Source organism: Rana temporaria, chromosome 3 (assembly GCF_905171775.1).
Source record: "Rana temporaria chromosome 3, aRanTem1.1, whole genome shotgun sequence".
Classification (NCBI taxonomy): Eukaryota; Metazoa; Chordata; class Amphibia; order Anura; family Ranidae; genus Rana; species Rana temporaria.
In genome coordinates, this window is record NC_053491.1 from 469,443,997 (window position 1) to 469,459,560 (window position 15,564).

The 15,564-nt window shown below is 44.8% G+C and overlaps 1 protein-coding gene across 1 annotated transcript in view; it reads left to right on the top strand.

Moving 5' to 3' along the window:
- Positions 1–15,353, top strand: part of LOC120930630 — a 74,430-nt gene extending 59,077 nt beyond the window's left edge. Inside the window, exon 9 of the mRNA XM_040341805.1 lies at positions 15,337–15,353. Coding sequence (XP_040197739.1) covers positions 15,337–15,353 — 17 coding nt within the window. The remainder of the gene's footprint in view (positions 1–15,336) is intronic.
- Positions 15,354–15,564: the final 211 nt, after the last annotated feature.

Below are 15,564 nucleotides of genomic sequence, written 5' to 3' on the forward strand. Positions count from 1 at the left end.
AATTGATGCTGGCTCTAATTTCCTATGTAGGGGCCTCCCAGTAATATCAAAATTGATGTTGGCCCTAATACTTCAGTTACAAATAGAGCCTTTAAAGGAGTTGTAAAGGAAAAAAAAAGTTTCACCTTAATGCAATCTATGCATTAAGGTGAAAAAACATCTGATGCTGCTGGCCCCCTCCCCTGAGCTCCCCTTATACTTACCTGACCCCTCAAAAGTCTCGCACACGGTCCCGAGATCCTCTTCGCCGCTCAGCCTGGCTGCTGATTGGCTAGAGCGGATAGATTGAGAGCAGCGGAGCCATTGGCTGGCGCTGCTGTCAATCACATCCAGTGACACGGCGCGCCGAGGGTCGCTATGGCCGCTCGCTGTATCACGGGAGCGCGCCCGCAATTACTGACCACCATGCAAGCTCTCGCATGACTGTGGTGAGTAATTGCGGGGAGGACCAGAGACAGCCGCCGAGGGACCCCAGAAGACGTGGATCCGGGCCACTCTGTGCAAAACTAACTGCACAGTGGAGGTAAGTATGCCATGTTTGTTATTTTAAAGGAAAAATAAATTGCTTTAGTAACCCTTTAAGAACAACTAGCGTTGCCCCTAGATTCTTTACTGGCAGCTTCCCAAAGACATAAGTACCTCTGTTGGTAGCCCAAGTTTAATCAACTGCAGCCTCCCAATAGGAGTCGGTCCTCTCACCCTATGAGAGCAGTCATAGGGTTGTAAAGTCTCATGGTTTGGTGAAAAACCTTCTTTGTTACTGCTGCTCCCAAAGCTCCCACTTTTTCTTGAATATAAACAAAAAAGTCAGTGCTACTACCCATACATCACATGGAAAGCTGAGCTCCCGGGTGCTCGATCCACAGTCGCTGGCTGCGTAGAATAATGAGGAAAAGATCTGCACTCCAGTCGTTGCTCTTAAACAATAGACGTATTTATTGACAAGCCACAGTAGACAAACGCAATAGGACTTAGTCATAACCACCACTTTTTCTTACCTGAACCCATCTGTTCCAGCGATGTGCATGAGCACAGCGACTCCAGCCGCTGTCTCGGGTCCTTATTGGATAGATTGATAGCAGCAAGAGCCAATGGCTCCCGCTGTTGTCAATCAAATCCATTGACACAAGAGTGGGGGGGAGGGCGGGGCAGGGCTGAGTCCTGCTGTCTGTGTCAATGGATGCAGCACTGGGACTCGGTAGCATGCCTGCATGGGTGCCCCCATGGGGACACTCGATGAAGGGGAGGTGCCAGGAGCACGGGCAGGGGACCCCAGAAGAGGAGGCACAGGGCTGCTCTGTGCAAAACCCTTGCACAGAGCAGGGAAGTATAAAATGTTTTTATTTAAAAAAAAATGCAAACCTTTACAACCACTTTAACCACTTGAGATCCACGCTATGGTCGAAAGACGTCCACAGCGCGGCTCTCAAGTGCCGGGTGGACGTCCATAGACGTCCTGCTGTTGTTGTTCCCTGTGCGCGCCGCTGGGGGCGCGCGACGGGGAAACAACGTGCCCGGCGCATCGCTCGGGAGGCGATGCGAGTGCCTGGCGGCCGCGATGTCCGCCAGACACTCGCGATCGTCGGGAACACAGCCGGTAACACAGCAGGACGTGGAGCTCTGTGTGTAAACACAGAGCTCCAAGTGCTGTGAGGGAGAGAGGAGACCGATCTGTGTCCCTTTACATAGGGACACCGCATCGGTCACCTCTCCCAGTCAGTCCCCTCCCCCCACACAGTAAGAACACAATGAGGGAATACATTTAACCCCTTCCTCACCCCCTAGTGTTAACCCCTTCACTGCCAGTCACATTTATACAGTAATTAGTGCATTTTTATAGCACTGATCACGGTATAAATGTGAATGGTCCCAAAATTGTGTCAAAAGTGTCCGATACGTCCGTCGCAATATCGCAGCCCTGACAAAAAAATCGCAAATCGCCGCCATTACTAGTAAAAAAAAATAAAACAAAAAAAAACATAAATCTATCCCCCATTTCGTAGGCACTATAACTTTTGCGCAAACCAGTCGCATATTGCGATTTTTTTTTACAAAAATACGTCGAAAAATACGGCCTTAACTGAGAAAATTTTTAATTTTTTTTTTAAAAAATTGGGATATTTATTATGGCAACAAGTAAAAAAAAAAAATATATTTTTTTAAATTGTCGCTCTTTTTTTGTTTATAGCGCAAAAAATAAAAACCGCAGAGGTGATCAAATACCACCAAAATAAAGCTCTATTTGTGGGGAAAAAATGACGCCAATTTTGTTCGGGAGCCACGTCGCACGACCGCGCAATTGTCAGTTCAAGCGACGCAGTGCCGCAAGCTGAAATTTCGCCTGGGAACGAAGGGGGTTTATGTGCCCAGTAAGCAAGTGGTTAAAGATCTAAGTCATGAGGTCTCCATGCAATGTCCATTAGGCAGTAGCTTCCCCGAAGCTCTAAGGCCCCGTACACACGACAGAGTTTCTCGGCAGAATTCACCGAGAAACTCGGTCAAAACCCGGATTCTGCCGAGAAACTCTGTTGTCTGTACAGTTTTGGCTCGATGGAGCCGCCGAGGAGCTCGACGAGAAAATAGAGAACATGTTCTCTATTTTCTCGTTGTTCTATGGGAGAAGGCGGCCCGCCGAGCTCCTCGGCGGCTTCATCCCAGAACTCGACGAGGAACTCGACGTGCTTGGCACGTCGAGTTCCTCGGCCGTGTATACGGGGCCTCATTGACATTGTTCAGCATAACGGACACCTCTGAAGATTCTCCAGATAGGCAACCATCTACCTGATTCTCAACACAGGACAGCATAGACTCCATGGGACTTGGCTTGGGCCTCAGACTATGACCTTCTCTACAGTATCATTGTCTCCAGACAAAGCCTGGGAGGAATGGCAAGGACTCCTCCCACACTGGCATCCTCTTCAAGCATCAGCTTGGGATGGAAGAACCCTTCTAGAAAGTCACCCCCAAATTTTCTCTCCCTTCAGCTCACATCCCTGATCAGCGATTGGCCAAAGCAGATACATATTTGGGAACTCAATACATTGTTACTCATACTGACAGAAACATGTTACATTTTCTGAATGAGTACAAGGCTTCTTCTGGTTGTGACATCATCCGTCCACCTCAGCTAATAAGAGGAAGCTTTGTACCTATTCAGATAATACAAAGCTTCCTGTGAATGGCTAGGCCCAACTTGATTTTGCCCTCAGTGATTGGCTGAAGCAGATACATGTTTAGAACTCAATACATTGTTACTCATACTTATAGAAACCTGTTGTATTTTCTGAATGAGTACAATGCTTCCTCTGGTTGTGACTTCATCCACTCACCTCTCCACCTCAGTCAATCAGAGGAAGCTTGTTGTTTAACCGCTTAAGGACCGCCGCACGACGATATGCGTTGACAGAATGGCACGGCTGGGCACAAGGGTGTACATGTACGTCCCCTTTAAGAAGCCCAGCCGTGGGTCGCGAGCGACCCGGTCCGAAGCTCCGTGACCCCGTCCGCGGGACCCACGGACCCGATCGCCGCTGGTGTCCCGCGATCAAGGGAAAGGAGCTGAAGAACAGGGAAAGGTGAGTGTAAACAAACCTTCCCCGTTCTTCTCTGTGTCAGTGATCGTCTGTTCCCTGTCATAGGGAACGACGATCAGTGACGTCACACGTCCAGCCACGCCCCTTACAGTAAATATTTTTTTTACTAGTAATGGCGGCGATCAGCGTGTTTTTTTTTTTTTCGTGGCTACAACATTTTGGCGGACACATCAGACACTTTTGACACATTTTTGGGACCATTGTAATTTTCACAGCGAAAAGTGCTATAAAAAAGCACAGATTACTGTGAAAATGACAATGGCAGTGAAGGGGTTAACCACTAGGGGGCGCTAAGGGGTTAAGTGTGCCCTAAGGGAGTGATTCTTACTGTAGGCGGGCGTGGCTGGACGTGTGACATCACTGATCGTTGTTCCCTATAGTTGTTGCCACAGAGAAGTACGGGGAAGGTGTGTTTACACTCACCTCTCCCAGTTCTTCAGCTCCTGTGACCGATCGCGGGACACCCGCCGCGATCGGGTCCTGTGGTCACGGAGCTTCAGACCGGGTCGCGAGTGCGCCGGCGGCGCACGCGACCCACGGCTGGGCTCTTAAAGGCGACGTACCTGTACGTGCCTGTGCCCAGTCGTGCCATTCTGCCGACGTATATCAGCATTAGGTGGTCCTTAAGTGGTTAATCATGTTGAATAATTTGTAATAAATCTATTTTTATATTAATATATAGTTTTTTCTTTTCAAATTGCCTTAAAATCCCAAATTAGAGGTATTCATCATTTTAAATCAGAGGAAGCTTTGCACCTATTCAGAAATGACAAAGCTTCCTGTGAATGGCTGAGCTCAACTTGATTTTGTTGCTGGAGCTGATATTGCATACAGTGGCCCAGATTCACAACAGAGTTATGACGGCGTATCTCCGGATACGCCGTCGTAACTCTGAGTTGCGGGGTCGTATCTATGCGACTGATTCATTCCACGAGAAATATGCAAATTAGGTAGTTACGCCGATTCAGAAACGTAAGTCCGCCCGGCGCATTTTTTTACGTCGTTTACGTTAGGCTTTTTCCGGCGTAAAGTTACCCCTGATATATGACGCGTATCCTATGTTAAGTATGGACGTTGTTCCCGCGTCGAATTTTGAAAATTTTACGTCGTTTGCGCAAGTCGTTCGCGAATAGGGCTGGACGTAATTTACATTCACGTTCGAAAGCAATGACGATTTGCGGCGTAATTTCGAGCATGCGCACTGGGATTCTTTCACGGACGGCGCATGCGCCGTTCGTAAAAAACTGCAAATACGTGGGGGCCCAGTGTATTTGTCCACATTGATCCAAACAAACCATTTTAAAGTGACAGAAGCTGGAGTTTGGCCTTAAGCACAAGGGATGAAGATAGAAGTTATTTAGTGCAATTTGTCTTTCCTCTTCCCTCTTCTTTTCTTCCTCTTTGTGACTTTTTCAAACCACTACTTCACTTACTGCATTTTCTTTTACTTCTTAAGAGCATTCGTGAACTCAGGTGACTGCTGCATGTTATGACTGATACTCCAACTGCCTGGCACCACACATACACAACATTAACAATTGCCAGCACTTCCAGGTGGATTTCCAGTGTAATATCAAACCTGTTAAGTCCGCAACGTTTTTCAAAACCCACGCCTGTAATTGTAAAAGATCTGCTATGCACAATGCTATATTAACTCTTTATGTATGTTGTGCCTGAGAAACTACGCACTACCATGTGTGCCCTTTCTATACTGTTATTCTGCAAAAAAAATCTAATGCATTGAAGTTTTTATTGGAAGTCATGCCAAATGTAATAAAGGTATTTTTTTATAAAACTGTTTCTTTATTTTTATTTTTTAATACAATACTATAGAAATAAGCAAAATGAATGAAAACATAAAATGGCACTGTAATGACAAAACTATTTCATGAAAAGTATCTAAACACTAAGGCCTCGTACACACCAGCGGACATGTCCGATGAAAACGGTCCGCAGACCGTTTTCATCGGACATGTCCGCTGGGATCATTTGGTCTGATGGCTGTACACACCATCAGACCAAATTTCCCGTGGACAGGATACGCGGTGACGTGGCCGCAACGATGACGCGGCGACTTGCGCGACCCTGGAAGGTCAATGCTTCCACGCATGCGTCGAATCACTTCGACGCATGCGAGGGCTTTCGGCCGAGCGGACATGTCCGGTGAGTCGTACAGACGACCGAACATGTCCGACGGACAGGCTTCCAGCGGACATGTTTCTTAGCATGCTAAGAAACATTTGTCAGATGGAAACCTGTCCGCTAGGCCGGGAATCCGGTCCGGTCGGCCGTACAGACGACTGAACATGTCCGCGGAAACTGGTCCGCAGACCAGTTTCAGCAGACATGTTCGGTCGTGTGTACGAGGCCTAAAGAACAAAAATGTAATATATTCCAGCTTTCCAATCCTTATGCTGGCCATACACTATACGAAAAATCGGCCGAACTTATTTTTGAAAAACGAACATTCGGCCGTGAGAGCAAACGATAGTGCCGTCATGTAATGACCGATAAATCATTCAGTGGACATAAATGAATGAATATTTGTTTGTTTTTAGACAGTTCGTTTGTTTTTCGGCCAGTTAATGGTCACACAATCGATAATCGTTGGGACATTTTTGAGCCGAAAAAATGAAGGAAATGTAGCGCCTGGTTATTTCTAAGAACCGGTGCTAATTTAAATTTAGAGGGGGTCAGAGAGTTAGTTAGCTCTGACCAGGCTAATCTGTTCAAATGTGGGTCTCTGCCTCCGCTTGGCTGTGCTGTTGCTTCTGGGGTGCTGATCTCATCCCAGGACGACAGGTGGCAGCAGTGAAGTCGAGGTTTGGGTGCTTTTCCCCCAGCGGCCAATCAGGAGGCGTTTTCCTCACTGTGCATGCTGGGGGAGGGTATTTATGAGACAGACACCATTGATCTGGGTCTTCTTCCAGTGTGGCGCCCACCTTTAGGGTGACCACATCACAGCGCCCCGGCGAAATGGCCTTCCAGGCCGGGGTGCGCGTGCCACGTGGTGTTCCTGGTTCTGGGACCACGTTGGTCCAGAACATGTGAGCTGTGGCTGGGCCCCAGTGATCGACTGGGTCCCTAATCCTAAGAAGATCCCAAGCGTTGTTCCTTTGAGAGGGAGCTGTTTGGAGAGGAGTCCGCCTGAGAGGCTGACAATCCAATAGGGCCTCGACCATCCACTGGGGATCAAGGTAACCGGGTACTGAAAGGCACAATAAACCCACTCTGGTTGGAGTGGCGAAGAAGAAAGTGTTGTTGGAAGCAGGACTGTTTCCCTATTACTACGTCTGCTATTTTCTCCTGCTGAATCTCTACTCTTCACCACACGTTTTACTGTTTTTACCCGGCTGGGTAATAAAGAGCACAGAAAAAGACACCGGTCGTGGACATTACGTTACTACTACTTTCCCCATACACCCCTAGACGGTGGAGGAGCCATGAGGTAACATGCCACCCAAAACAAACCAGCAGCTCCTTCGGGGGTAGTGCTACAGACAAGTTTGGAAATTTTCTGCCGAACGAACGATAAATCGAAAGGTTAATGAGTTTCCCGTCCGAACTGTCTGCACTAGGTATATGTAAACAAATAAACAAAAATTCATTAATTTATGTCCACTGAACGATTTATCGGTCATTACATGATGGCACTCCTATCAATTCTGCCATAAACTGATTTGTTCTTTTCTACTTTTCAAACAATTCCACACTACGTTGCTTACAATGTACTAATTAGTACGTGATTGTCAGTGAAGCCCCGAGTGATCACAGCACACAAAATAGAAGAACAAGTGCCGTCACTCAGCAGTTACAATTGTGTGGCACCCTTAACCAAACTGGTCTGCATTTACATGTTACAAACCAAAATTTGGTGGAAACCATCACATTCCTCCAAAATGTTAAGTTCAGGTCCTTCTTTTGAAGGGTATTGTGCTACAGATTACAAAGACAATTCATTGTGTAGCGGCCTGCTACTTTCTAGCCCGCGCTGCTTTAAATTTAGAGGGTAGTCTGAGGGTTAGTTAACTCAGACTGTATGATTTTTCTCTAAATTTGGGCCCCTGTTCCAGCCATGGCTGTACTGTGAGTAATCACTATTGTTGTCTGGGGTGCTGTTACCATCCCAGGCCAAGGGTGGCAGCAGTCAGGTCAAGGTGTTTTGGGTGTTCCCTTTCGGCAGCCAATCAGAGGGAGTTGATCGTCCCACTGTGCATGCTGGGCAGGAGTACTTAAGACATCATTAGTCCGGGGTCGTCGTCAATCCTGGGTCTGTTGTCCCACCACCCCCCGTGTGTGGCCCTCCTGGCCGGGGGTGCGTGTTCAAGTGTTCCTGGCTCCGGGACCACGTTGGTCTGGGGTTTTGATCTACCAAGTAGGCCCGGTAGTCAGACTGGGTCTACGTTTTCAGAGTGGTCCTGTGCTGTCCGTCCTGAGGGAGGAAGCCACTCGAAGAAGAACCTGTCTTGGAGAGCACAGAGTAAGAGGCTGGTATCTCAGGAGAGGTCTTGAACTTCATCGAAGGACGCACCATTAATGAAAGGCTGAATAGGATAACTGATCCCCAACAAAATGGTGGTGTCAATATCTTAAGAACGGACCACAAGAAAATGGCGGACAGACCATTTCCGGTCTACACACAATATAAGCACAGCCCCAGCAACCAATCAGGTACCCCTGATGAAGTCAGGAGGAGCGTGACGTAACCACGTAGGGCATGCTAGGCTGACGCAAACCAGAAGTGACCGGAACATATGTGAGAAGGCGTCTAGAATGCCGTTTTTTCATTGTTTGGGTTTTTACTTTGTTTTTTCATCTTATGCCGCGTACACACGACCAAAAATGGTCTAGAAAAAACAAAGTTTTTTTCAACCCGATTATTGTTAAGCCTGCCTTGCCTACACACGATCGTGAAAAAAAATGCTCTAGCAAATCGCAGTGATGCACAACATGTACGACGGCACTATAAAGAGGACGTTCCATCCGCATGGCGCCACCCTTGGGGCTGCTTTGCTGATTTCGTGTTACCGTGTGTTAGTAAAAGTTTGGTGAGAGACGATTCGTGCTTTTCAGTCTGTTACAGCGTGATGAATGTGCTATCTCCATTACGAACGCTAGTTTTACCAGAACGAGCGCTCCCGTCTCATAACTTGCTTCTGAGCATGCATGTTTTTTTCACGTCGTTAAAGCCTGCATAAGACCATTTTTTACGACGTGAAAAACTACGCGATTTGCTAGAGCATTTTTTTTTCATGATCGTGTGTAGGCAAGGCAGGCTTAACAATAATCGGGTTGAAAAAAAAACTTCGTTTTTTTTTCTAGACCATTAAAAATGGAGTGAATGGAGCCGCTGTTTCTGGGCGCTTTTTTTTTTTAATGCTATAGCGCCTGCAAAGCACCTCAATGTGAAAAGAGTCTAAGACAGCCCTACCTGTAGTCCACTACGGCTCATCCTCCAGCTGAACTATCTCATCAGGGTCATTCACGTGTAACCGGAATAAAGAGAAAGAGATCTAATAGTGTAAAAAACTTTATTTAGGCGTTTTATTCGATAAAAGTTCTCTTTACATGCATCGGCAGGCAGAAAATTAAAAGCGTTGAGATGTCAAATTACCAGCGCCCGGTGTTTTACCGCTCGACACCAGGGACGGCTCAGTGTGAAAGGGCAGCATCTCAGAACCTGTACTGTGCCCTCCTGATTCCAGTATTGTGCCCTCTGGACTCGCCTGTCATATGATGTCTTCCCAGATGGGGCCGAGCTGCGGCACGATCTGTCACCAGCTGTGTCCATTCTACATTTGTCACTGAAACAGGATAAAAGGGATAATCTTTCAATATGAACACTGTCTGTGACCAGTGACAGTTGTCAACGAGGGGATTTCCCCTCACCCCTCAGTGGTGGAAAGTGCAAGTATTTTCTCCTAGTGGGACCTCCAAAAAAATATAAAGTGACCCTTCTTTTCTCTATCGAAATTTAAGAAAAATATTTTGGCTTTATATACACCTAACTAGGTAGGAAAGGCGAGGAATCGTTGATCTGACTCATACACCTTTGCAGTTAAAAAAAATTCAGACTGTGCTATTGAGCTCTATACACAACAGACCTTTATTCAGAAAAGCATGGAAAACACTTGAAAATGAGCTTAGAGCTCAACCTGTTGGCTGACACTGTGTACAATAATAAGACAAGAAGAAAAAAAAGTTTTAAAAACTGAATATCAACTTTTATTTGTTAACAGAATATAGAAAAAAACTATACAAAACACTATACATCCCCTTAAACTGGCAAACACTGATTGCTAAGGTTTAGAAAAAAAAAGATGATTTGGTATCGTGCTGATTATCCTTTACCCTGGAGGTCAGAACAATCTATGAATGTAAAATATTAATTGGCTCTGAAGATTTATCACTCCCAATGCTGCTTGGCTCTTGGGACAGATAAAGATAAAGTCCTTTGTGAAATTTATTGTCATTTCTCTTACCATCTTATATAAATATAATGTGTTGCTATACAGTTACATGACAAGTTTTTGTAGAAAGGTCTTTATCCTTTTGGAGCTTCCATGGAGCAACTCGAAAACCCTTTCCAAAACATTGGTCAGTTTGGTTCATTTTCTGCTTTCTCCTCTATAGATGGACCCTTCCCCATCTTTTTTCCCTATACCTCTAGAAAACTGTTTCTGGCTTCCATTGACTTGGATATAAAAATATATAACTCATGTTTTTCTGAAGCCCAGTGGGGCTGATAACATACAGACCTGCTCTTCTCCCACATCAGATGGGTAATTCCAACTCAGGCCGGGTTTATGTGTAGCCAGCAAAGGGTAGAAGAATTTGAACCTCCTTTCTCCTGCTGGTGATCCCTCTAGTGATATAAAGATCTATATAGAGGAATCAGGACCCCCTTCCTCCTTCTGGTGATCCCTCTAGTGATATAAAGATCTATATAGAGGAATCAGGACCCCCTTCCTCCTTCTGGTGATCCCTCTAGTGATATAAAGATCTATATAGAGGAATCGGGACCCCCTTCCTCCTTCTGGTGATCCCTCTAGTGATATAAAGATCTATATAGAGGAATCAGGACCCCCTTCCTCCTTCTGGTGATTCCTCTAGTGATAACTAAAGATCTATATAGAGGAATCAGGACCTCCTTCCTCCTGCTGGTGATCCTTCTAGTGATATGAAGATCTATATAGAGAAATCAGGACCTCCTTCCTCCTGCTGGTGATCCCTCTAATGATTACTAAAGATCTATATAGAGAAATCAGGACCTCCTTTCTCCTGCTGGTGATCCCTCTAATGATTACTAAAGATCTATATAGAAAAATCAGGACCTCCTTCCTCCTGCTGGTGACCCTCTAGTGCAGTGGTTCTCAGCCTTTCTAGTGCCGTGACCCATTGATAAAATTTCCCAAGTTGTAGGGACCCCTAATAGTAAAATTATTTTCGTAGTGTGGGTTGTCAGCACCCAAGGCAAAGTAATTTGTGCCCCTAACCCACAGACATTTAGTTCTCCCTGAGTTCCTTCTACTCGTACAGTATTAAAACCCCTTATGGTACATTTTAGGATGTACCACTCTTTCTCTTTGTTCTCCATTCTTTCCCTTTTACCTCTCTATGCTAATTTCTTGTTTTTTTCCCCCATCCCTCTCTCTAGCCATCTTTCTTGTTCTTTCTCTTGTTCTTTCTCTCCTTTTCTTTGTTCCTCCCCCTCTTTTCCTCTCCATTCTATTTTTATCCCTTCTATTACTCCTTGCTGAGGGGTGGGATCAGTGGCAGTGCTGGGGAGAGTTCTGATCGGCCAACTTAGATGCTCTTGATCAAGGTCATCTGCTGATGTGAGAACTGTGGTGGGGATGTTTAATGGCAACTATAATCACAGGTAGTGTTACTGTGTCTCCAGCTTCACTGTGTCTCCGACTTTGTGGTGTCTCGTAGCAGTGACATCAGGGAATAGGGTCTCCTCCAGCCCCTCCAACTTCACATTCCCCAATAGTCAGCTGACCTCTCGTCTCTGTCCCCCAGCCATGCCATGAACTGAATGGGGGGCTGCGAAGAGGCTGAGTGGGTGGCTGCGGTGTCCAGGGAAAGCCCTGCTGGGCGGCCGCAAAAAGGCTGGGAGAGCAGCACGGGATTCAGGAACAGCCCAGGATTCGGTGACCCCTGGCAAATCGTCATTCGACCCCCGAGGGGGTCCCGACCCCAAGTTGAGAACCACTGCTCTAGTGATTAGGAAATCTATATAGAGGAATCAGAACCTATTTCCTTCTGTTGGTGATCCCTCTAGTGATAACTAAAGATCTATATAGAGGAATCAGGACCCCCTTCCTCCTGCTGGTGATCCCTCCAGTGATTACTAAAGATCTATATAGAGGAACCAGGACCCCCTTCCTCTTGCTGGTGACCCCTCTAGCGATATAAAGATCTATATAGAGGAACCAGGACCTCCTTCCTCCTGCTGGTGATCCCTCCAGTTATGCATCCTTGAATTCTGCTCAGTTTTTCTACTGCATGGCAAGACTGCAAATTTTGAAATCTTCTCCTATAAGTAACCCCAAATCCAGTAGCAGTTGTTCACATACAACTGGACTATACTGGACTTCATTTCTTATATAACCAAAAAAAGTGGGTTGGTAAGCTATGAAATGTCTTCAACATGGCAGAACAAATCCAGCTGAATATGACCAATGACTACTAGATACAACTGTCCAATATGGGCCATATTCTGATACATTTCAGGCGGCGGAACGTATGTACTTTACGTTACGCCGCCGCAAGTTTAAGTGGCAAGTGCCGGATTCCCAAACCACTTACCTGTGAACTTGCGGCGGCATCGCGTAAAGTCCACCCGTGTAAGCCATCCTAATTCAAATGATCCAGGCAGGGGGCGTGGATCATTTAAATTAGGCGCGCTCCCGCGCCGATCGTAATGCGCATGCTCCGTCGGGTAAATTACCCGACTTGCATTGCGCTAAATGACGTCTCACGGACGTCATTTGTTTTGACTGTAACGTAAATGGCGTCCAGCGCCATTCACGGACGACTTACGTAAACGACGTTCAATTTTGAAATTTCGACGCGGGATCGACGGCCATACTTAACATTGAGTACGCCACCTAGGGGGCATCTTTATCTTTACGCCGCGTATCGCTTACGGAAACGACGTTAAAACACTACGGCGGGCAAGCGTACGTTCGAGAATCGGCGTGAGTAGTCATTTGCATATTCTACGCTGACCGCCACCTAGCGGTCAGCGTAAATATTGCAGCCTAAGATACAACGGCGCAGGCTGGTGTATCTTAGGCATGTTTAAGTGTATCTCAGTTTGAGAATACACTTAAACATAGGAAAGGGACTTACGTAGGCGTATCTGTTGATACGCCTACGTAACTTGTTTAAGAATATGGCCCTATGTCTTTAATTGCTGTAGTGTTAACAGTACCCTTTCCTGGAAACACCGAAACTCAGTTATTTCGAGGGGTGCCCACATGCTTTTAAGCATTTATTGTATCCCCAAACATCTAGTAGAGTGACGATTTGCCAGTTCTTCAGTTACCGAATCAACCTCAACTTTCATTGTTTGGCTAGGTTATCTAAGCTTATTAGTGTAATATTAAGGCAAGCCAATGTTATTAATGTAATATTAAAGTGGAGGTCTGGCTTAAAAAAATAAAAAGAGAAGATTAAAAGTCAGCTGACTTTTAATAAGGACACTTACCTGTTCAGGGTGCCCGCGATGTAGCCTTTTTTTTTTTTTGGGTGGACCTCCACTTTAAGGCAAGCCAATGTTATTAATGTGATATTAAGTGAAGGCAATCTTATTAGTGTAATATTAAGGCAAGCCAGTTGACTAGGGTAGAAGGAGAGGCCATACAAAAACTTGCCCTGAAAAACAAGACAGCAAAGCTAGCTTTGGATGTTGGAAATGCAAATGGTATTTGAATTTTACAAATGGTGCACTTTTTTTTTTTTTTATAATACCTGCTACAGAAGCTGAGGGTCTAAGGGCAGAGAGTATTTATACTAGACATGTGCACACTGAAATATTTTGTTTCGGAATTTAGTTTTCGTCCAAAAAATAAATTTATTTAGTTACTCCCAAAATTCGTCTTTATTTTTATTTTTTTTTCGTTAGAAAAATGTATTCGTCCGAAAATCCAAATTAATTAAGTTCGAATCTGTCATTGAAGGTTTATGGTGTCTGTCGAATGTTCTATGAAGATTCGACGGAATCTTTAAAAAAAAAAAAAAAAGATTTGACGGAGCAACGAAACTGTACGATGCAGCAATCGTACATTTCCGGTCGAATGTTCCGCCTACAAGCTATGTTGTATGACTAGTAATAATTATATTTATTAATTATTATTACTAGTCAACCAACATTAGAATTCTTCTATAGCCTATGGGTGGAGCCTTTCACTATAAATGTCTGCTCGCTGCGATCGTATGTTTTTAGCTAATTCGTCGAATCTTCATGTCTCTCTATGTCGAATCTTTTCTCTCTATGATGTCGAATCTTTTCTCTCTATAATGTCGAATCTTTTCTCTATAATGTCGAATCTTTTCTCTCTATGTCGAATCTTTTCTCTCTATGTCGACTCTTCTTCATGTCTCTATAATGTCGAATCTTTTCTCTTTATGTAGAATAATATTGGACTAATAGTATTAAGGTTAGGCACATTCGACCGCAACGAAAATAAAGCATTTGTTTATGTCGGATCTTTCGGTTTTCATATTCTGTGCTTTTTCGATAGCGAAAATACCTGAAATTCGGATGAAAATGCATTCGGACGAAAACGAATGCACATGTCTAATTTATACATGGGTGATGAAACGGTTAACCACTTAAGACCCGGACCATTATGCAGGTTAAGGACCAGGCCCCTTTTTGCCATTCGGCACTGCGTCGCTTTAACTGACAATTGCGCGGTCGTGCGATGTGGCTCCCAAACAAAATTGGCGTCCTTTTTTCCCCACAAATAGAGCTTTCTTTTGGTGGTATTTGATCACCTCTGCGGTTTTTTATTTTTTGCGCTATAAACAAAAATAGAGCGACAATTTTGAAAAAAATTCTATATTTTTTACTTTTTGCTATAATAAATATCCCCCAAAAATATATATATATAAAAAAACATTTTTTTCCCTCAGTTTAGGCCGATACGTATTCTTCTACCTATTTTTGGTAAAAATCGTTTATCGATTGGTTTGTGCAAAATTTATAGCGTTTACAAAATATGGGATACTTTTATTGCATTTTTATTAATAATTTTTTTTTACTACTAATGGCGGCGATCAGCGATTTTTTTCATGACTGCAACATGATGGAGGACACATCGGACAATTTTGACACAGGGGGGGCACTGTAGGGGTCATGTGTGACTTCATATGTATTTCTAACTGTAGGGGGGCGGGGCTGGACGTGTGACGTCAGTGATCGTCTTTCCCTATATCAGGGAACAGACGATCACTGACATTGCCACAATGACGAACGGGGAAGGTGTGTTTACACACACCTCTCCCCGTTCTTCAGCTCCTGTGACCGATCGGGTCCCGCGGGCGCGGTCACAGGGCTTTGGACCGGGTTGCGACCCCACGACTGGGCCTTAAAGAGACACGTACAGGTACGTGATTTTGCCCAGCCGTGCCATTCTGCCGACGTATATCGTCGGTAGGGGGTCCTTAAGTGGTTAAAGACAAAAGACAAATTGTGAAATATATGAACTTCTGTTATTCTCTTTTGCAGGTAAGAATGACCTTTGAGTGGATGTTTATTTGGAGTATCCAAGCCTTATAATAAGTCATGAATATATTGTGTTCAGCTCACCGAGCTGCAAAAATTACCAAAATATTATTCTTGCCAGACTACAATTATAGGGTTCTTTTATTTGGACAGCTGGATTCCCCAAATACTATATTTGGTATGTATTATTGAATTTTATTTGGTTCATTCGACTTGACATTTTTGCTTTTC